The 24,977-nt window shown below is 34.5% G+C and overlaps 1 protein-coding gene across 1 annotated transcript in view; it reads right to left on the bottom strand.

Annotated features, from left to right (window-relative positions):
- Positions 1 to 24,977, bottom strand: part of LRP1B (LDL receptor related protein 1B) — a 570,912-nt gene that overhangs the window by 135,497 nt on the left and 410,438 nt on the right. Inside the window, exons 42-49 of the mRNA XM_068407216.1 lie at positions 17,357 to 17,546; positions 15,696 to 15,900; positions 6,998 to 7,190; positions 6,408 to 6,533; positions 3,989 to 4,117; positions 1,573 to 1,692; positions 419 to 532; positions 68 to 217 (exon numbers count right to left, since the gene is read on the bottom strand). Of these exons, the coding sequence (XP_068263317.1) occupies positions 68 to 217; positions 419 to 532; positions 1,573 to 1,692; positions 3,989 to 4,117; positions 6,408 to 6,533; positions 6,998 to 7,190; positions 15,696 to 15,900; positions 17,357 to 17,546 (1,227 nt within the window). The remainder of the gene's footprint in view (positions 1 to 67; positions 218 to 418; positions 533 to 1,572; positions 1,693 to 3,988; positions 4,118 to 6,407; positions 6,534 to 6,997; positions 7,191 to 15,695; positions 15,901 to 17,356; positions 17,547 to 24,977) is intronic.

Below are 24,977 nucleotides of genomic sequence, written 5' to 3' on the forward strand. Positions count from 1 at the left end.
AACCAGAAATATGAGAATATATTTTAAAAAAAAAGTAATTTTTTTTTTTTTTTCTTTTCACAGTTACCTGGGCATTTTAGTTCATCTGTATAATCTCCACAGTCATTAGATCCATCACATATCCATTCTGGCAGTATACAGAGTGAAGTCGAATTACAGTTAATAAATCCTGAAGATTTTATTCCAAGTTTATAGAAGTAAGCACAGTTTGTATTATCTGGAAAGAGACAGTAAATTACTATATCACACCCAATACAGACTGAGAGCCTTATAGTTTGGTTTCCAGGTTTAGCTTGAGTTTGCACAGACCATGCAGCTGCTGGTATCCAACTAGTAACGACTATGAATTAACTGCTATATAACAAGGAATAATCACGGAACAAATGCTACGATGAAGCACAGACAAACACAAACTTACTACAGTTCTTTTCATCTGAAGCATCTGCGCAATCAATGATTTGGTTGCACTGTGCCGATTTTCCAATGCAAATCCCATCTGCACAACGGAATTCTGTAGAAGCACACGTTGAATCTATAACATATGGTTAGAAAAGATGTAAATTTGTGTACTAAACAGACTCTTCAGATGCATATTATGTGTACCGTGTTTAAACTTTCTACCTTTTAGGATGAGGCATTCAGAACACAATGTACCTTCCCTAGCTAAAAATTCAGTAGAAATAATAAGGTCTAAAACTTGAAATCATAAGTTTAATTTTTAAATTTATTTTTTTGAGCCTAAAAGTCTTTCTCTAGACAATTCAACTCAATTTGAGATAATCACCATGTGAGGAAGGAAGAAGCACTCTCAGGACCATCTATGAATCTCTCAGATTTCTTCTGTGTAACACTGGGTTGGGGTTTTTGCCTGTATGCTTTCCTCACTACTCATATTCAGATAAGTGGTTAAGAACCACACAGTGCTTTCAAAAAAAATGCTAGCTACTACAGCTACATAGGTTTTAGTTATATATTGTGGAATAATTTCCACTCCAATCTTTGTGAATCGTAACTAAGGATTTGTGTTGTCTGCTAGCTAGTGTTTATTTGTTGGCTGACGCACAGACATAAATATTCATGTTTTAAGATATAAAAAGGAAAACAATTCTGATATAAAAAGGAGAACAATTCTGGTAAGTTTAGCAAAGGGCAGACATTGCCATGCCTCTGAAGAAAAAGAAATAGCACACTAGCTAATTCAAAGAAGAAACAGTGCAGCAGATGCAGAGAAGAAATCGCTCATATTTCAACCTTTCTGTCTGCAGTAAAGATACTCCCTCATTTATTACTTCATAGAAGAAGCAGCAACTGTATTTTCTGAGTTTTCCACATCCAAAATCACTCTCCTTCTAGAGGACTGCAAGTGTAAACCAAAATTGGATTTCATATCAATCCCAAAACATGCTCTCTCAAACATACCACTGTGCACCTGCTTGTTTTTGAATTCTAACAAAACAAATCCCAGCACCTGTAATTCCAATAGTTACATGCATTTTCTAGCTACTTCTATTTACATAATAAGTATTTACAGAGCAACATTCTGAAATCTTATTGGAAGTAACTGTCATTTACCTTTACAGTCAAATTCATCAGAGTTGTCACCACAGTCATTTGTACCATCACATACTTTGTTACTTGAAATACAGCGACGATTAGAACATGGCTTGAAACCCTTCCGACAGCCTCTGTTTTCTAGAAAGTTAAGTACAAGGACATAATTTCATTTAGACGCTTCATATATAATAAAAATAGCCTGACATTAAAACCAGACAAACATTCCAGAAAAACATTTTAAATGAAAATGCATTTGAAGCTACAGGAAGAACTTCAGAAATTGTTCATTTATTGTCCAGCAGAAGAACATGGACTGACAAACAGATAAAGAATAAACGAAAGCATGGCGAGAGAGAATGAAAGAATGACAAAAATGAAAAAGGAAAACCTAATTCCCAATTTTCATTATCTTGTGCTATAAAACTCCATGTGCTTTAAATGCATTTGTTTAGACACACTTTTGTCAGGCATGTGACTATGTTTGCACATAGCACCAGTAATTCTATCATATTGAACGAAACATACCAGATTTGCCTTAAATGAAATTAGGAATAAATGGAGATTAAAATAACCAAAAACATTAGCAGAAAAGTTCCTGGATTTCTGAATACCAACACTGAAAGTGTTCTGCTCAAGCAGGTACACTATCTGAAGAAAGTAAGAGTTTTACATATGTTGCTATATTTGAAAATTCGTGAATTATTTGCTAAAGCCCTAACCACTGTAGAAGTCATGCCACAATAATAAATAAATAGTGTTTATTGGATTAGGTAATCAATGAGTCCAGCTTCTGTACTTTATCAGATTCAGAAAACAACATACTGTATATGATCCAGTGCACGACAGAACCACAGTTCTTCCTACTTTTTCCAATGTGTAGCAGAAAGTTCAGTATGGTTGATTTAAATCAAGCAAAACGTACACTATCACACTACAAATTAACATAATGTCCTCCAGAAAATTATGTAGCAAATCCATGGAAAGGCAAATTGTTGGATCTTGCATTTACATTTTTTCAGTGTTGTAGAATGAAGTATAAAATAGTTTTAGCAGCTCAGCAAACCTCAAACTTATACTGACATATAAGACTTCTCTGGAATGACAAGAAAGAGTATTTTGAAATTCCTCACCAGCTACAACTTTCTTATATATTCCCAGATGACTTTCTATTCCTTCAACCTACTCTTCTCTCCTAACAAAGTAAAAGAAACTATATGAAATCCTAATTTCTCTTCAATGAACTGTGAATGAAATAAATGACTAAAATTAATCGTAGAGACAGAGAGAGGTTTAATCCATATAAAAATATAGCTGACAGGTTTTTTTGGTGGTGGTGTCATTTTTGTTTTTTGTTTGGTTTGGTTTGGGTTTTTTGTTGTGTTCTTTTTTTTTTAATTGCTTCTTATGTCTAAGCAAGATGCATACATAAATGCAAATATGTTAACAAACACTTAGTAAGTAAACCTAAGGAGGAATTCACAGACATAAGTCATTTACTTTTCAGTGACTTGAAGCTGTCACTTGTAATTCAAGAGCCTTTTCCCCGTGGTAACTAGAAGTGTTTTGCATATTCCAGATTCTTATTTCCTTGTCTGATGTGTTTGCCTTTTTTCCCCAGATCCAAACAAACCAACCTCGTTAGTCATCTACATGTAGATGATCTGATAGAACGTTGCTATTAGTTTTACATGACACAATCAAAGCAATCATCACACAGAAGTCTGAAAGCTAACAGGGCACAAATTGAAGATGAAAGAAAAAAAAAATTACATAGTATCAGCTGCTATACTCGGATGGTTGGTGGGTGTTAATTTCTTTAAGGAAAAAATAAAAGGAGCAAGCTATTCCATTTCTTTTTTTCCTGTATCAACCTTGGAGCTGGACTCGATGATCCTTACGGGTCCCTTCCAACTTGCGATATTCTGTGATTCTGTTCAAATGGCAGTGGTGAACCCCAGGAATTAAAGCAGACATTTTCATAAAGGTACAGAAGTGGCAGGTATAAACATAACAGATGGGTTTGAAACGACATGAAATATGGGAACCATTTCATCATACAGGAACCAGAAGTGATACCAAGGCTGTGATATGAATATACAGAACAAGATAAAGGCCAAGAGTTACAGGCACACAGCTAACAAGCAGTTAATTTTGGTTTTCCTTATTTTTGTTTTAGAAACAGAAGCATAACATTTGAGATGCTTTTTTAAAACATAAGTCAGCTAATACATAAAGTTTGCGAGGCAAATATGTTCAGGTAGAAGTAATTTATCTATATAATGTCAGGGGTTTTTTTAATGTGCGAGTTGGCATTTTCTTCTTGTGCATCTTGGCGAGCAGTTGGTATGAATAAGTAGAAGAGTCACTGAGGAACAAATGTAAGTGTGTACGACCAAAATAAGAACATGTAGGTGAAATGTCTGGAAATACTTACCACAGTAGAAAAGTTTCTCATCAGACTTGTCCTTACAATGAGCAATGCCATCACAAGTTAGCTGATAATCAATGCATTCACCATTTCCACATTCAAACTCGGAATAAATGTTGCAAGTAGAATTTTTAGCTAAAAATAAAACATATTAGCACGTAATTTTTAATAGATTTACACTTGGTGAAAATGAGAAAAATGTTGGTTGCATTTAAAATATCTCCTACACAGATTTTGAGAACTTAAATACAAAAAAACCCCACCATGGCACCAGAACTTAAAAGCTTCTATAGAGTGGTGGCTTCCAAGACTGCTATACTTGGAACGTGTTGATAGCTACTATATGACTATACTGATTATATGCATAATTAGTGTATGCATCTAGTTTCATTTAATAGCAATATTTTAGGAAACTAAGCAAGAGGCAAAGCTATGAACCCAAAATAAACTTGGCAAAATAAATCTTAGGATTAAAATCTTAGATACAATAACAAAGCAAGTAGCTTGGTATGGTATAAAGCTATTTACAGGCTCTTCACAAAGCCATGTAGTTGAGCTGCCACGCACAAGAATCTGATTCTAAAGGACTGGGGTCCAGCCCTAAGGATGCCTTAACCCACTTAAAATCACACCAATACTTAAGGTGCAATTCTACCCTTTCTCTCATCAGTCTTCTGTACTCACTAGTTCTCTTTAACTGGCTCTAGTAATCTTGCAGTGTCAAGTTGAATGACCTCTGCTCACTGATGCCACCAAAACTAGGTCTAAACCCAAAAAAATCCTGGTACTCAGCCAAGCAAGTTAGTTAAGTCATCATTCAGCTACACAACTGTTATTGCTGATGAAAGGCATATGGTGGGAGGGAGCCTAAGACTGTCCCTTAGCAGCAGCACACTTCTTGTTCTTCTTCAGCTGATCATTAAACAGTATTCTTTCCTGTTATGAAAACATGGATATGCAAATACAATGACTCAGATATACCAGGAATGCCTAATATCGTTCTAGCATGAAAAATATCCCTGGCATGACCCAAATAAGATCTATTAGCAAAGGAGTAGGTTTGCAAAATAACCAGTACAGGTATCTCAATGAAGGACTACATCTCTTCATATCTCACACAGACAACTCTGCATACACAGACCAGCATTTTAAAAGTGACTCTGTATCACTAGAAGAGAAGCCACTTGTTAGGCTGTTCGGGAGCAACAGACTGCCACGGAAGAGTCTGAAGCAGATAAACTGCCTAGCAGGATAAACTTTCTAGCAGGATGGCAATTCTTGCCTAATCATATACAAAACTAGGATTTTTCTGAATGTTACAATGTCTCTCTCTACTGTTACGATCAAAAAAATTTTGATTTAGAGAAAGCAGGTCAGTCAAAGCTATGACACTGAAGCAGTAGAACAGGCATACTTGGCAGATAGTGGAGAACATGATTTAAGAGTTGGAATTTCTACCCCACAGAGGCAAAGGTCCAATAAACCACTGGAATTCGGAAGGGGTCTCTAACTGTGCCAAAAGAGCTACAAAACAGTGACATTAACAAAGACATAAGGAACCGCACGCTCCCCCCCTCCAGCTTTCCCTCCATCCAAATCCAGTCAGCTACACTTGTTGAGGGCAGAAGCACAAAGTAATATTCCACATTATGAATGTGGGTCATCACTGGGGAAACAGCCCAAAGCTTTTCAGTTAATTCACTCCTGCCAAGGCACAGCATTACCAAAGTGACAGAAATTTTCTCCAAATCATTAGGAAAGCTGGAAGAGTGCGGAGTATGTATATATCACATCCCTCCAAATTACCAGCACATACTTCCATGATCCTAAACATCAATTCTGCACAGGGACAGTGATCTAAAGAAGATGCAATGGATAAGCATATATTCTGAACCACTTCTGAACTATGAAAAAATATTTATCTCATATTTTATCATGCGCTGAGACATACTGGTTCAGAGGAAGTATGCGAAGATGTGAGGAGAACTTAGAACAGTGTAATATAGAACATTCTCCAACAAAATCAGTCTGCCAACTTAAAGAGATAGACTCAATTACTAAGACACCAATTCTACATGATTAAACACAAGAGCTGGTTAATAAGTTACAACTATTTCATATATCTAAGGATATGAAATGAAAATATTTGTACTCAACAGAAACAAATTGGAAATGCAAAATGTTCAGTAGAACACAACTACCCAAACTGGAATTTAAGGAGAGTATAAGTATTAAAGCTTTTTAACCCCCCCTAAAGCCTTATAAGACATAAAACAGTTGAAAGCCTGGTATGTGCTGAATTGCCAGATCAATTTTTACAGTACATAGAAGCACTAAAATTAACAGTTTGGGCCAACTGTCTTTGCTTATGATAGCCAGCTGCACCACAGCATAGAAAAGCATTGTGTCAGCTAGTATTACTTACTCACACATCTGTTATCATCTATCAGTATTCTGTCCCCTCGACATGAACAGTTCACTCGTCCGTCAGGAGTCAGAAGGCATAAATCATGGCAACCTCCATTCATTTGTGCACAAGGAGATAACTCACCTGAAAAACAAATGATAAAAGATAAACTCTGTTTTATTAAATTTCCTTCAATGGCCAACGTCTTCGAGAGAGCAAAGATCACCATATCTCAGATTCATGAGCAATTGATGCAAGTTTTATCAGTCAGATGAAAATGTCAGCAGGCCTCAGATGCTGGCATACTAAAGATAAACAAATGGAGTTACCTTGAATATAATAATTTTAGAAACTCAACATTCAAAACCGCATTTCACAGAAAATGATTTAACTTCTATCAAATGAGCACAACGCCCATAGCAGAAAATGCTACTTCAATAATATTTATTTACTTGAGGAAGAGGTTATACCCCATCTTTTGTTAACAGTTCCTACAACAAAAAGGATTTATGAAACACCATGAAATGTTTTAACTTGGTTAAAACTAAAATTCTTGAAATGAATGATACTGGAATTAACAAAATAGTGTATCTTGCTTTGTAACTTACAACTGTTAGTATCATTGGCAACTGCAATAATGCCCATGGGCTGATGCGGGATATCAGAACGAAGGACTTTGGTATCTCCTCCTGTATATTTACTGGAACGCAGAATAGCTCTCCTCACTCCGTCTGACCAGAAGATATAATCATCATATACAGCCAGGCTGAGAAAGGTACCTGGTCCAGATTTGACAATTACCTAAAATATGTAAATACAGAAGAGAAACATGTGAAGGAATGTTGTCACTGAATAAGAAGTTTTGAAATTGCAAACTGTGGCTCACATCACTTTATAGTTTTAGACAAAACACTTAATTCTTCTAAACTTACAGCACCTGCAAAAATGAGATAACAGCACTTAAAAGGCATTAAAAAGGCATTAAAAGGATCCTACAAGGGTTAACTTATTTATCGATACATCTGAGTTTCAGAAATCCAGGTGTCTATTCCTTAAGTAAAAAAATCACAGTTTATCTAAATGTGCTTCTAAAAATACCTACTCAGCACACTACCTGCTTAATAGCCTAAACAGAACAGAGGAAAAGAGGTCCTGTAGCATGGCTGAAAGTCTAAAAACTCTATCTTTATGACTCAGTCACCATACTAATTATCACTTTAAAACCTAGAAAGAAAATATAAATTACAGTTCACTATATAGTAGAGTTTGAATGAAAACAGCAAAAATGCATTTAATTTAGTCCCAGTCTAAATCACAGCTCCTCTAAAATATTTTCATATATATTCTTTCTTTCCATGTATCAGAATTAAAAATTTAACATACAGTTTCTGTTCTGACGAGTACAACACATTTTTAATCAGTTTTCTAGTTGAAAATTTAATTTTGGCTGAACAGCAGAATTATTGGAAGTGGGTCATTATTTCTTCATTACAATTTTTGAGAAATAACAGAAACAAACAATATTCTGAACATACTTATTGCATTGTCTTCCATGTTTCTCTGGGAAAATTAGTAACTCACGTGTATGTATAAAGTAAGAACAGTTCATTTGACCCAGGCTGACAAAACCCCCCTGTATCTATGTATCTAGCTGTTACTTAACATAGGAAAATTGGGATAAAACCAGAAAAAGAGTATCTTTCTTTTTACAGCCCAACAGAAAACACACTTTTTTTTTATATTCATCAATGCTCAACCTATATTTCTACTTAGGTATCATGGTTTTCCATCTGCTTTATGTCCTTTATCTTCCTTCCCAAAGGACCTTTTAATACATGGAAATCAAGTTGAAATATAGAGGATACTTATCTGCATATACACAGCACATCTGACGAATCTGAGCTATTCATGCTGTCTGCACACACGCACGTTGGCTGCACTGTGCATGCAGAGCCAGCTGGTCAACTGTTTAGCCTACTTACAAGTGGATGCTGTGTACCATTTTTTTTTAAAGATGGAAGGAAAAAGAAGTAGTAATGGTCAATCTCGTATAACAACAATAAAAAAAATAAAATTTTAAAAAAAAAAAAATCTTTCTCATCATGTAAAGAATTCACCTAACATAGAGGACATCCAAATTCAATTGCCTGGAAAAAAAACCCAACCAACCAACCAACCAATTTTTCCACTACACCTATGCCTTGGAGATTAAGAAGGTGCCCTAACTCTGCAGTATTCAATACCAAGTAACGCTGCAGCGGCAGTTTGTCCACACCTCTGCCCGTTGCCTGCCCAGGGCCAAGCAGTGAACAGCCTCCAGAACAGTGGTTTGTAAAATGAGTTTGGGAATGTCCTTGGACTGACTCTGTGCCAAACTACTCCCAAGAACTATCTGGAAAGAGCACCAGCTAGCACAGATGAAGTTGAGACACGTGAACATTTCAACAATTTGCTAACATAAATAATTGTATTCTAGTGCACAGGAGCATTCCTGGCCATATTTAAATTCACTTATACAGATACAGTATCAAATTACTTAATAATCTGATAATTATAACAAATTCTGCACCACTATGCACATTATATATTTCTGCATATTTGTAAGAACGCTTAACCAGCAACCAGTGATAAATGTCCCAGGAGGACAAATTTTCTCTAACCAACATTTTTTCAAAATTAGAAGTATTAAAAGATAGATGGGAATGTATTAATGACAAAAAGAGCTCTTCTGCAATTGTGCACATTTACTGTAAGACACTTTTCATAATACACTCTTAAAAGCCTGTGCTATTCATATTCAGACACATTTCAGAAAAAAAAAAAATCAATCATATATGTTTCTGAAAGATCTGTTCGAAATCTGGCCTAACAGATTTTGCAAGCCCATATTTGTTCTCCACGATAATGTGAAACTGTCCCAATTTGACGATATTATTGTCACAACCAATGCCAAGGAAAGCATTACTCTGTTCAGCATTCTGTGTGCTGTAGCACTGTCATAATTTTTCTCAAACTGTAACAAAGGAATGTAAATTCATTACAGAACTGATCATCATTGTTCAACCCTGGGAGATCTGAGATCCAAAGAAAAGGTCACAAAAGGTAACAGACAGGAATATTTGTTAACTAATGCTCGCAGCATTTCATTCACCGGGGTCTCCTCTATTATGTCCCAGCACTATCCAAGAACACTGGTTTTATTTTAGCATCCAAAAGAAGGAGTTCCTATTTCTGCCACCTTTCGGTCAACTTTTCAGCCCTTTCAACATTCTAGTTTATACAATAATGCTGAAAATGATTGACAGTTTGTTTTTTTTTAATTTTGATACCACTCCTGGATGATCAGAATTAACTGAAAAAGAAAGTTGTCTTTAAAACTCTGTTCATCCTTTGGTTACCTGCCAAATCACGTTTAAGTCCCAAGGATTCAGTGTCAACCAAATCTGCTGTGTATCAAAAACCTGTTGTAAGTCATCTATGTTTCCAAATCTTGTACTCTGTACAGCTTGCATGTTCATTTTCCCAGCAGTGCCTGCAGCTCTGGACAGAGATACCTGCAGATTCACCAGCAGGATCATGTAACAAAAATTCAGGTTCTTACACTGTGACCCTACTGAAATCCTCCTTGGGTGTCCCAATCTGGCTGGCCCAGGAGGGGTAGGAAGCACAAAAGGGTCTGCCCCCCAGTTCCTGCTTCCTTTTTTCTTGCCGATTGCTTGTCTCTAACAAAAATAATGATGGAAGCCAATACAAGCACTTTGCAGATTTATTCCTCTGAGTTATTGATAGTAATCTGATAAGCTTTGGATCAAGACGTAAGACAACTGCTGCTGTCTTTCAGGAAATGCAGGTACCCAAATACATAACACAGAGAAGAGTCAATGCAGAATCAGTGATCACCATTCAACCATAAGAAAAACCATGTTTTCAAACTGTAAAAAACCCAAGATAATCAACTTACAGCAAGTTTTATATGAACTGGTGGCTGGGTAGCCACAAATGACCCAAAGCAGTGCTCTCACGATAATACAGGCAAAACCCTCTTTACATATCCCATCTAGAAGCACATTACCAACACAAGCATACTGCCCAGTTAATCTGCAATTGCAGTACGTGCTCTCTCTTGTTCAATTAAGGTTGCATAAACTGTGCTGAAATGGAAGAGCTGTTGTCTATGCTGACTCAGTAAAAAAGGACACAGTTCCACAAGAAACTGAGCATCTATGTTACAGAGAGTACTACACATGGAATAACTTTTTAACATATGCAGACAATATACAGGTAGAGAGAACTAGAAGGTGCAATGTCAACCATCAAATTTAGCCCAGAATGATATAGATCGCAATGTCACAGAAATTTAATTCACAAAGGCCACGTTCATGCACGCCCACAAACTACTGCCGTGCTGTAAAAATACTTAAGATCTTTTCTACAAAGGACAGAAATTTCCAAAAAGCATCCTGTGCACAGAAAAAAGTAAGAATAATTATGGTCATCAGCAATGTTTTCAGTCACAGAAGAGAGAAATGTGGTACTGAATTAACGTGCACACAATGAAAAAAAAAGCAACGCATTGCCATTCTGCATTACAAAGATCTGAGCTGAACAGACTTTTTTTTTTTTCTTACACTAACAAGTTTTTAAACAGGGTTTTTAAGATCCTGTTTCCACAGAATTGTCCAAGTGAGATGTAACAAAATCAGAAGTGCTTCCTCTTCAAGAATTTTTGTTTCTCTGTGCTAGAAAGGAACAAGTTTAAGGCACTGAAAACCAAACTGCAATGCTAAATTTGCAGTGTTCCAGCTGCTACTCAGATTTGCAGTTCAGTCGAATGATATATTAAGCAACTGTTTATAACAGGCCTGTACTTTTCAGCGCCATTCAAATGGAAAGTATACTTCTCTGTCAATTCTGGCTATATTAACCAGGTTCTTTGCAACTACATGTGTATGAACTACACAATATTTAGTTTAAACATCATGAATGACAGTGACAAACTTCATCTAATGTTACATTTATGTCCATCTCCTAGAATTTCATGGGATCCTGAGATATTATAAATAAGCTTATTCTCCATAGCCTTAGAGATTATTTTTACCTTTTCATTAATTCCTTCTTTCAGTTAATTTCTAATAGGCTACCAACACTGGACATCAAGATACTTCAGCCAACAGTCCCAAGCTAACAGTGTTGGATCTGTGTCAACCAGCTACCCAGCTCACATGGATTACAGGATTTTATTGCCATTGGTTAGGGAAAGACTTTTGTTAGCTTTGACTTTAGCATTACTTTACAGAACTACTTACAAGAAAGTAACTCAATGTAAATGGAGTGAACTCCCTAGAAAAAAACAACTAATTAAGCAGGGGAGATATTTCACTCTTTATAGTGATTCTGGACTTTTTCAGATAAATGTTAATGGGAAACATGGACAGGCTGAAAAATAAAGATCCGTTTTTGATCAAATTTGCAAGAGAAAAGAATCAAGAACAGAACATTCCCAGTACAACTAATACAGTTACACTGCTGAACAGAGAAAATTAAAAAATCCACCACAACTTCACTTCTAGTACCATTAATTTCCAAGATTATACACACCACTCTAGCTACTTTTCAAAGACAGAAAGAAGGAATTGATTAAAAAGCCCAGAACCTAACAATAAATTATCGTAAGAAGGAATGTGAGAGGCAAAACACGATGAACTTAAATGTCTAGGTGGTAAACCGTGCACGTTGTGATAAGTATCAATATTTACTAGCATTTCTTATTTCTTTATTATTATTGCTTCTAGTGCTGTTTAACAAAATCACAAGGAAGCAGTAGAAACTGATGAAATAATTTCTCTATGGAGGGTAGGCTCTATTTTATTTTATTTCTAGACAAGTCTCCAAGCTTATTAAAATATCTGCCTTCTAGTTGACATTATTTTCCTTTGGGTTAGTTTTCACATCTGATAATTTATTAGTATATAGAGAATACAACCATGTGATTCTTCAACTCAGAAACACATTCAGGACCTGCATCTTTTTGTAACTGCTCATGTTCAATCTTTGTAAAAATCTTTTCTAAGCGTTTTTAGTACATTCTGATTTTAATGGGGTTAGATATTCTACATTTCTAATTGTTAATATTTTGCATGATTTATCTCTCTGGATACCTTGGCCCATGTCACTTCTATCCTGCCTTAGTGAGTTCTTCGGCTACCTCTCAAGGTAATGTTGATGTAATCATGAATACCTTCCAAGAATTGACCAAAATTACCCTGCTGTCCTCAATTATACTTTTACTACAAATAAATATAATGAAATGTCTGAAAAGTCCTTTTAGATGTCAATCATAAAGTCAAGTTTTTCATAAATGCACAGCCAAACCTTTAAGTTTAACTTCTGCATTCAGTAGTTTGAAGAACAGATCTGATAAAATGTTACTGAAGATAATGAAAGTTGAACATCACCTTCAGAGCTTGTTTAGTTGCTTAAATATAGAATTCCAACAGAAAAAAAACATACATTCCAGAAATTGAAAGTTATAATTTCTGGACAGTTGCAATTACATGAAGGTTATAATTACTGGAGACACCTCTAAAACCATATTGATTTTAACAGTCACACCTGTAGGTCCACAAAACTGTGAAACCAAAACCTTCCAACCTGGATGTTAGAAAGTAGCCAGACTTCTGTTTATAGGAAATTAACTGTATTTCTAGATTGTTGATAAGTAAAATGTTGCTGAATACTGAACACTGAAGAAAATGAAAAAATCAAAATAGCTCTCGATTTATTGGAAAAAGAAGTCCAAAACACAAAATCAGCTTTATTTGTTGTTGTCTCAGTCTCTATGTTGATGAACAAAATGTTATAATTAAAGCACTAAGCAGCTAAAAACAGCTGTGGCCACAATAGTAAAACAAATTAAGGGCAGGAGCAAAAAATGATAGAAAAACAGGGAGGGATTGTGAAAGAAACAATTGCCACTTTTGTTTTTTAAACAGGAAGATCTGACAGAGCAGAACGAGAAATGTTAAAAAAAAAAACCCCTACATATCTTCTAAGTAATAAAAAGGAACAAAAGTAACAAAAAAATTCTTCCAAGAGTATTCCAGCAACCAAATACTAGTATTAAAATACCAGCTTAACACAAAAATCAATAAACTCTTATAACCCACTTAAAAGAGTTAATTCAATAGTGCCAAATTATTTTCTACCCATTCATCGTACTAGATTATTGTGGTGAGTAGAATGCAGAAAGCAGCTGCTACCTGGAAGAAAATTCATTACATCACCATTAGCATTTCAAGTTCTACTATACAATTTCTACCTCTGTTAACCTAACTGAAACTAGAAAGCAATGAAGCAGAGACAGGGAGGAAAAGGGTAACCTGCTTAAACTATTTTTGAGGGGTTGCTGATGGCAGGACCTTGGCTGAAGCACCCTGAAGAATCTCAGCTTGCCAGAACGTTGGAATGATTATTACTTTTATTATCCTTAAGTTACAGAAACCAGAGAACTCAACAAACTGGACTGCATGTGAATGAAGGAAAACGACTGCCCTGGAAATATTATTTCACCAGATCAATAATACAGTTTCATGGTTGGATTCTGGCATTCTTATATCAGTAAGAGTATATCTACATGGCAATGTACAACCCTGCTGAAGCAGAGTTGTATCCTTGAACTAGTTACATCCTTTTGTATTTTAAGTAGGAGCTCCAAGATCATTGCATACAACCCAGTTAAAACTTTTGATTGCCTATATTTAGTAACATAAAGAGAAAAATAAACAATTCTGCAAATACTACTGAGCTGTTACATGGCTCAATATAGATCCCTTACATGTACATCTGGAACACCATGTGCTGCTCTGTTACATTATCTGACAAAAGATGCAGCAGTAACTGAAGGACATACAGATCTAAATGATACGAATCATCTCTGAAAGTAGGACTGAAATTTAAATAAAAAGTAAGTACAGATTTTGTACAACATTTAGAATCATAATTAACGGATAAAAACAAGCAATAATATGAAAAGAAAGAAAGATAGTAATTCCATTTTCATCTCCCAAATGACAAAACAAAACAAAAACCCCAAAGAAAACCACCAAACTGCCTTCTGTATGTTATTTTCAGATACACAGGAGGATTCACTGAGCAAAAAAACCAGAAAGTCAATCAATTTCCACAGCAAAGATATAGACAGAAATTGTATACTTCAGAATCCATATAGCTTTGGTTTGTCCAGTTTCTAATACAGTTACTGCATCTGAAAACATTAGTAATTTGCAGTTAATTTATATAAATGAAAACAAAAGGAGAAGGGAAATGACGTAAACCTATACTCAGTCATGCTGATTTTACTTCTGTTCTGCTGTTACAAACTTGTCTCTCTTATTTTGCTCTGATATGGAAATTTTATCTAAACAAAGCACGTGGAACTTCTCCTGGATAAGATTCCAGAAAAAACATGTAATTCTCACTGAAGATGCAAAAAGATTTCAAAGCTTTTATACAGTATATGAAGGATTTTTTTTTTTTTTTTACATTAATAGACATGAAAGTGAGCTGATGTACCAAACATTATCTTGTAGAGTTGGGAATTGAAAATAAAAGTCAGAACATGCCCTTCATTTATTTTATCATGCAGTTCAGGAGGTACAAAAACCTCAAAAGGAAGACTTCATGAAATATGAGAAATGTAGAGATAAACATGCAATGAAATCGTAAGCACAGATCAACTGCCTTCAGCATATTCCAAGCAAAAGATCTACTTGAGCTGCAACTAATAGAGCACTCAAGGACCAAAATGTATTATGATAAAAGAGTAACGGAGTGTGGTTCAATATATCTGAAAATGGATAGTTAAAAAAGAAGAGTAGAGTAACACTCAAGCATTACACAAAAGAAATCCTATTGCATTCAGAAAAGTTTGGCACTGGAAGGAAAATTAGAATCGCCCTATGTAAAGCAGAACATTTCTCTGCCTCTTCTACTGAAGTTACTTCTACTTTTTTTTCAAGCTCATATAGATCATTTAGGACAGCGATGCTTCAGGCTCAATACCAATGCAAACAGTTTTTGTGGTAAGGGTCTGAATCTCCAGGTCATTCAGAAACTGGAAAGTGTTGAGTAAGCACAGCATTATTTGTAGTTTACAAGCGTTTTCAGTTTTAAATCTAATATACAACTAATATTAGGAGAAACTTAGGCAACTAATGATCTTTCTGTAACATTTTCATTTTAAAGATGCTAACAAATGCAAACAAGCAGATTTACAATGAATATGTTTGGGATTTTTGTTTTACTTACATATCTTTGTGATCCATCATATTCACACCTCTCGATTTTTCCCAAGCTCCCATCTGAAAAGTAAAGTTTCTCCGCCCTATGATCGATGGTAAGTCCATTTGGTGTCAGAATATCTGTACTAATGATAACCTGTGCATTTTTGCCTGAGAGGGTAGATCTCATGATGCCTGGGAGCTGCTCATTCCAGTTAGTCCAAAACATTAAGCTGTATTAAAATCAAAATAACAAACAAAACCATAAGATACATTTTATAATTTAATTCTCTATGAAATGAGCAACAGAAAAAACATATGCCTTCATAGACAATTATGAATGGCATCTATAAGTAATTGTGATAATCAATGGTGAATAAGAAAATTGGATAGCCAACATCCTATAAATTATAGCAGTTTCCTAGTTCATTAATTTGTATATGAGTACAGATATTTTTTTCTCTTCACAGGTCTGTTCAACTCTGATCGTGTCTCTATACCAATATACCATTACAGATAGATACAAGCTGTTTAACAATATAAACTTAATTCTGCTAACATGTATATTAGTAATTTCTAACAGTGAAATTAATCTGCAGCTTTTCCCATATTAGAACTGTGATGCAGGCCAAAGGACTCGTATGCAGAAGGATAATAATGAGGGATCAAGTGACCTTAATATGCTCTGCAGGAGGCACCATCGGCCCCTTGCTACTGTTAAACAATGGTGGACAAAATGAGCTGTGGATGTAATTTACACACTGATCAGAACCTGCCCATTCTCTCATTGCAATCTTCATCAGTATTTAGACGGTTTATTTATGATACCTAGATAAATCCTATTTTAGAATACAGCATAAACTCTTAATTTGCATAAATTGTACGTGAAGTCACACATGGAAATAACATCCTTGACTACCTAATGCAACATCGTACGCTCAGCTATCACAAATTAAAAATAGAACACAATAAGGCAGAAATGTAGCCTAGCCTTCCCAAAGGGGAGAAAATTACGAGAGGCAGAAAAAGCAGGTTGCCTTTCTTCCAGAATTAACAGAAAAGATCAAAGTAACTCAAGTTTTAAGACACTTATTAGCAAAAGGCTGAAGTAGAACTATAAACCCTCCTATTATTTTAAATAGGAAATAGAGTTTTCTTGAGAGTGGCAGAAAGGGAACTAAATTAGACTTGTTTCCAGGACGTTGTCCACAAGCACCTTAAATGTACATCTCTTGTTATATAATTTTATACAACACTGATCTTTGTGATAAATACATGGACCTATCAATTTGCCACACAAGAAACTCAGATTCCTTTTCGTAAAGACTTAAATTAATTCTGCTTTTATCAAGCAATAAGAGTAACATATCTGACAAAAGAAATCAGTGAAATGATCGCTCTTGAGAATTTGCGTTTAGCTCACTTTTCTTGAAACCAGCTTGAATTTTTTAATATTCTATGAAAATGTAATGACTATTTGATCTGATACATAAAAACATATAAAATGTTGTATCTTAGTTCTGCAATTGCTTTAAAAAAAATTAATTCTAACATTATCTCTAAAATGAAGAAATCTACTTAACCTTCATATAGTTCAGCAGTACTAGTTGACCATGAAATAAAAAAGTGCTGCTGTGGCCTTGACATCAGACAAAAACTAAAATCCAGTAAGAAAGATATAATACATACTTTTGACATTCGTCTAGAGCTAACACGTGGGGATGATCGTCTTCAGACATTGTTATTACTGCTTCCCGGTTGAAAGCTCCTCGACGTTTCTGGTCAACAGTGTGTCTCATGATTGAGGATGTGGTCGAACTGGTCCAATAGAGAGTGTCCCAAGCTCTATGATAAGCAAGTCCCTCCACTGATCCAACATCTGGAAGAGATGGTTACAGACAGAGCAAATAAAACTCCTTCTAACAAGATGTTTGTTTTTCTTTTTCCTTGAAGTTGATCCTGCAGAATTACAGAGTAATTCAGCATGTTGACTCTGTCAATGCTTTGGTTGCTTCACCTGTTTATGCTTTTATTGGAATCAATGGCTTATTGTTTTTTCATAAATTTAAATAAAAAAATATAGAGAGCAAGATCACTATTAATATCCCTGTACTATATTTGTCAACTCTAACACTCATTAAATTAATATTTTTACTACAGTGTGTTCAGATAATACACTAGAAATAATAAGCATTTATTCAAGACAGCAATAATTTAGTCACAACTTCAAACATCACATAAGCCAAGTCTTGGGCATGTTTTCACTAATTACTTGTATTATTTAAGCATTATCTTTCGATGTATTTTGTAACACAGATACACATTACATTAATAGGAATCAAAGTGTCCTCTTGTTATTAGCTGCATAGGCTTTTTTTAAACACCTGAAAAACACTGAAAAAAGACCAACTCTGAAGGTCTCAGCATCAACACAGCATTTTAATAAGTCACAATACTACACTTCCTTTCTACATAAAAAACTGTGAGCTAGAAACAAAAGCAAATATTAATAATCAGCTAAAGCATATATTTAACGCCCCGAAAAGATAAATTGTATCTGATTCCAATATATGAGAGTGACAGACTGTGAGAAATAGGAATAATTATTTCCTAACATTATTTTTGAATTACTACAGAAATGTACGTTGATTACTTCACTTATTATTTTGTTAGAAACAAATAATTTTAGACCAGAAGGTTCATGCAGCTTATTAATGAACTACAGAAGGCAAAACCCTAGAAATATAATACGGATTATATTACGCTGGTTATTACAATTTACATTTGGCTTGCTGGAAGATGTAATTTTTAGCATACAATTCATATACACAGAACAGAAAGTCCCAAAATATGTTTGATCACACTGGAAGCGCTAACACTAAATCAAAACTATGAGGCAAATAGATCAAAACTATGAGACAAATAATTATTTATCAGTTTCTTTTATATTTTTCTTTCTAAAGCATTTGGAGATCTTCTGACTACATTTTCATGACATATCTGTAGAGAAGTCTCAGTGACTTGTCTTGAAGAAAGAACAGAAAAAATAAATTAGATGACACTACTTAAAGGGAGGCGAATATATGTAATATGGGTTTTCTGACTTATGAAGGAGAATTTATGAAAAAAGATACATTCAGCACACTTGCAAGTAACTCAAAAAAGTGACTGAGTTTAACTTTTAAAATGGCATTGAAGGCAACTTGAAATTTCAAAAAATTCTTCTGACCATTGCAAAGATGACCCCTTAGACAAGAATTCTGGTTTTCAAAAAGATGAATGGGTTACAACTATCATTTCTTTAGTGCAATATTTATTAATTTATTTTGAATTTTAAGCATCAAAATCATATTGAGATATAAAAAAGGTTTTATTTTTTGTTTCAGAAATCACCAACTGAAATCAAAGATAAGCAGTTTTCTCAAACATCATGACAGAGCTGTGCAAACACCTACTGAAGTATTTTAAAACCAGTTAGAACACGTCTGTATGGAGGCTTATCATCACCTATGGTTTCTGCAGCTTCTGGGTGTATCTGTGTCTACTATGAACTGAGAAAGTCAGTTGCTTCATTCTTGGGTCTTGCACCTCTGAGCACCCACATCACATGAATGTTACTTTACACCAGGGCAACCTTCTGGAATGAAACAATAAATTCCTTCTGAGATGTAACCCAGCTATTCTGCCGGCAAAAATTTGCTACTCTTTCTGAAAAAAAAACAAACAAAAAAAACCCCTCTTTGATGAGTATAAACAAGACCACATCAGGTTTTGTTCCTTTTGCCTACAGAGAGCTCTCAATAACTCAAATCTTTACACCGCAAACACACCTTAACTTTCTCACACCATGCTTCAGGACATGCAAAAAATATCCTTGATCATAACATCAAAATATTACCCTGAGGATTGCCATACAGCCAGCATACAATTTTAGGCAGCATGAGCCAGAAGAAATCCTAAAAGAATTATAATTTCTCAGAGCCAGAGAAACACAAAACAAGATTCAAAGGAGATTTGGATTGCCCAAACTATCCTAGAGGCACCAGGCCAAAGACTGCACACATGAACCACTCCGCTCCCTGGTCCGGGCCCAGGGATCACTCCCAGGGGCAGAAATCTGTACAGTTCAGATACGGGCTCTGATATACTTGGTCACTTCTCGCAAATCTTCCACTAACTGTGAAATTAAAAGAAAACTTTGAAAGTGTGATAAATATTAAAATAAAAAGCCAGGAATACAATTCTAACTTAATCTACTATTTTCCATTAAAATTATATGCTGAATCCCAAATTACCACTACTTACAATTCTCTAAACTAAACCCAATACTCTGAGATACAATTTAGACAATGCTCTTAGATATATGGTTTAACTCTTAGGTTTCCCTATGTGGAGTCAGGAGTTGGTCTCGATGATCCTCACGGGTCCCTTCCAACTCACAATATACTGTGATTCTATTAAAAAATGACAGAAGATATATTGACATTTTCTGACCAATTCTGCACTTTTTTTTTGTAACGATCAAACCCACTATTTTTACCTTTCATAGCTGTGAATGTTGAGTGTTTCCTCATCTTTATTATGGAAGTTTTTAGAAAAATGAAATCAAGTCTTTGTCTTGTGGTTAAAGACACAGCCCTTAGGAGGTGAGGATTTAACTATGATTTGCTGCAAATCATGCTCTTCGTTTGAAAATGACTATCATAAAAAAAATTCATTTCCCTCATGTAACCTCTTGAATTTCTATCAACTTAAGCTTTGTTTCTTGTCTGTATCTGTCAAGAAATTTGAAAGCAAACTGTTTATACAACATAGCCTAAAACTCTTCTGTAGTAGACAAAAGATAATGATGTTGTTCCTGCCACAGCTGGATGTGACGAACTAGAACAAAACTAGAATGATGAAAGTGCTCTTCAAATACAAGATGTGTAGGTTTACTTGTAATTTCTATACTTAAGAGAACTCAATTTTTTTACAGGAATCAGAAAGTATAGTTTCACATTCTTAAACTGGACCAACACATCATACTGCAACTCCACATCAAGGTGTGTAAATGGTGGCAGAAGGTATAATTCAACATCACTATTTATAACATGGTAATTTCTAAATTTTTAGAAAACAGAGCCATGGAAAGTTATGCCGTATATGGAGATAAGCAAACATTTAGCATACAGATGAAAAATGCATCTTCCTCTTGTTTTAAAATATCCAAAATGTGCAGTTTTGAAAAACCTTGCCATATATACATGTTCTGAGTGGAGCAGAACTAAAACAAACAATTAATAAAACATTTTATTTAAAAGAGAACAGCAGCAACAACTTTAAAAGAAAATAAAGAAGTTACAGTAAAGAAAAAAAAAACAACATGAAATCTCTATCTTAATGGTAATTTCAAAGATTAAGACTGACTGAAAAAAAAAATTCTGAAAATAACCCAGCAACAGAATCAGGCTGTGAAAGCTGCCTGAAATCAAATATCTAATATCCAATTAAGGAAATGCTTTATCACAAATAAAACTTCAGGAACTGCTTGATGTATATATGTTTTTTAAAGGAGAGGGCTCCTTATTAGATGATCACATCTTTGAGCAAAATAAATCTGAAACTATCAAAAGGTTCAGGTGACAAGCCTGTGGATGATAATGGTTTCATGAACACCACAAACACAAAAATTCAGAGTAAAAAAATATGCTTTTCTATAGAAAAAAAAAAATCAGAGGAATTCAATTGCCTTGATGTAAGACAAGAAAAAAACACTAATTAAATGTAAAACTGTCTGCTGCAAACATATGTCAAGTGCATTTGCTTAGCTCCACCGAAAGTATAAATTCTGAAGCATTTACGCCAAGCACTCTCTTTTATTAGTCAATAGACTTTTAGTTTTATCATGTTCCTTACTTATGGAATTGAGAACTCCACCAATACAGAAGACAATCATTTAATACTTCCAGAAATCTGTAAATAAGGTGGTTTTAAAGTCAATGGCATAAGACCTAGAGGTGCTAAAGTGATCCAAGAGTTTGATAAATTCTTACAACAGAAAATACAACTAACTTTGTTCTTATTAGTACGTAGTATGAGCTGGATGAAGTACCATCAGCATACTACTCAGGCAAATTTTCAGTATAATAAGCTATCGTGCCGATACAGTATTTTTTGTTAGTTTATATTGTTTTAGGTTAAAATAAACTTTTTGTTTTAGAGGTTAGTCAAGAATCCCAAAATTCATATAAATCCTTTCATCAATGATAAAGCAGGTGCCAACTGAGGACAGAAATGGACCTAGAAATGGTCCTCTAGCCACTTTTAGGTGGTCCCTTAAAAGCAAAACCTTCTAGCAACTTCATCTTGCCAAAGACAAGACACTGGAAAAGATTCCAAAGCAACTGCATTCTAGTGATGTACCATTATCAGCTTCCGTTGATATTATTTTATGTTTACTTATTTCACAATTCCTTAAGGAATATTCTAGAGCACTTTTTTTAAAAAAGTTAATTTATCATTAGATATTCAGATACTTTAAAATACATCAGAAATATGTACTCGTCCTATCTGCTGCTACATTTTGCGGATTCAGCCCCAAAATCTACTGACAGGATGAAAATTAGCAATTTGTTTACTCTCAGTTTCATATTTTCACAGCATCATATAATGTTCTGAATTAGTAAAGCATAAAGAAACTGGAAATGAAAAGAAACACATTCGTTTCACTGACATATTGAATTAAAACACTGATGGCATTAGATGCCTACAGCACTGATTAAATTTATTCTAGCCATGAAGCAACAGTTTATGATTTTCACATGAATAGCATACTTAAATGAAAGGAACATTAATACAATATGATATTAATATACAAATACTCACATTATTCACCTGCCACTGACATTCTGAATTAAATCAGTAATGGGGTGTATAACTGATTAAATATCTACACAAGAGAATGCAACAGCTTATGATTTACAAAGGCAATGGTAGAGTGATCACATTATTACGTTGCCAAATGCTATCTATCACTCTTACTGAACTTAACGAAGATGGATTGCATCCCACAGATGAGATGCAGCCCATAAATATTGTCATGCTGATCTTCATCTGACTTTCCCAGGGAACAGACAAGCAACAAATCAATAACTGAAGAAGTCAGAATATTCATTATTGTGAACACACAATAAAAATACTGAAGGATATAAAGTTTAAATTATCCAATAGTTGTTGCCACTGACTTCTGGTAATAAATACATTATTTCTCAGTTTCCTAGATTTTCATCTCCTACCTTCTACTTTTAAAATTCTCCAGAAAGTTTACAGTCTAAACTTTCCCAGTTGCATCTGTTCAACTACCTTTCTCCTTTAATTTCGTATTCTTACCAACTCCTTTTCTTTAGCAAGGTTGTAAAGCAAGAACAACTGTCAACATCATAATTTTTTTAATACTGAAAAGCCATCAAAGTAATAAAATTGAGCATAAACAGCACTTTGATATCAGAACTTTGGAGAAGGCTTTAATGTTCAGCACTTAACATTAAACACCTGCTTGATCTTTATTCATTCTCTGACTTGGCTTTCACAGTTTTCAGGATACAGCCTGTCAATTGTTATACCAGCCTGGTCAGAAGATGGTACTGCTTTCTGTCAGTCTGCATAAGAGTATGGTGAAAGATAGCGGGTGGTCACCATTTGATCTAAGGTGAAAAGAATGCCTCATAAGCAAGAAAAGGGTTTATAGTTCACATATCTGACTGCACAATTAGAACTTTAATTATTTACCCTTCTACTTTGCTCTTCAAGTAGCCATAAAGCACGAAGTCTTTCTGCTAAACAAAAATTCTAAGACAATAGTAAGTTGTAATAAAAAAAGGCAAGATGAGTTCCATTTGTCTCAAAAATTAGAGGGTGATTTAAATTCTTAACTGCTTCTTTCAGTCACGGGTAAAGCAAGGTCATCATATATTCTATTATAAGACATCTTTAATATTAAATACGGCATAAACAACTCTGAACTGTAATAACCAATTATTTAATTATCCTATTTAGCCTAAGAATATTATTTTATTTTACGGCACATGTAAAGTTGGCTAAAATTATACCATAAATCAGCAAACATCTGTATCATTTTTCTGTATCTCTAAAATATAAAACCAAGCTATACGCTATTACACATTAAAGATTATTAAATGTAATAAAATAGTATAAACAAAGGCTTTGGGTTCTTAAAGGCAAGGACTAGCCTAAGTTCAATACACGATAAAAATCTCCATGGATGTAACCTTACTATTCCTTCAAACTTACTGCAGTAGCCAGTATTGGAAAGAATGAACATTTGTTGGGAATAATCTAAAGAAAAACAAAATAATTTTAGAAACCAAAAGAAAATAACCCTTTTTTTTTTTGTAGAAAGTATAATACTCAAATCTCACATCTACCAAAACATTTGCTGTCTTCCTAATGACAACAGAAACTCAGTCCATGTGCATAAAAATGAAAATACATATACTGGATGACTGCTCAAGAGACACCAACACATTCAGCAAAAAGAAACTAGCAGGTAAATATCTTTCTGGATTTATAACATTGCTTCAGTCTATGTCAATGAAGATATATAAAATATCGTATGTAATTACTGTATCTGTGAAATAAGTACAGTGTGAAAGCCAGGAAGATGCCTAAATAGTAGGATATTTATAGTCCGTGAGTGAACTTACGAAAGTCTGTAACAAAATACCTGATGAAACTATTCAGAGTAGGAAACATCAAAATTTAGCATGAAAAAGACTATGAACCTAACCTACATTTTGTTCATTTGTTTATAATTTCATTATGGAGACTAACAGAAATATTTTATTGACTCTTACAAACATTTTCAGTTATTCAGGCAGAGCTCTGAAACTTCACAGGAAAAAACAGACAATTAATAGCAGCATTTCAAATTTCAGATGATTTTAATTTTTAATTTTTTTTTTGTTCCCTATCAGCACTGGTGGTTTTTCTACATTTTGCTTTACAGTTTAGCTTATTTCTGGATCAAACAGATGAGCTCAGAAACACACAATGACAGAACAGAAACACCACCACTAACTTTTTGGTCATTTTTACCTGAATATACACGGAACAAGTAATCAACTCTTTAAAATGAGGAAAAAATTGACTCTGAAAACAGTAAGCATGTTTCAGAACTATGCTTACTTATGCATAAATGCTGGGTTTCTTTTTGGCTCCCAATTAACAGCATTTAAAAACCACACTAGTCAAGCCACGGTAGATAGTATCACCATAATTTGCTGTGATAATCAGCTTTTAAAAAATCAGG

The sequence above is a fragment of the Nyctibius grandis genome, chromosome 9, assembly GCF_013368605.1.
Source record: "Nyctibius grandis isolate bNycGra1 chromosome 9, bNycGra1.pri, whole genome shotgun sequence".
NCBI lineage: Eukaryota > Metazoa > Chordata > Aves > Nyctibiiformes > Nyctibiidae > Nyctibius > Nyctibius grandis.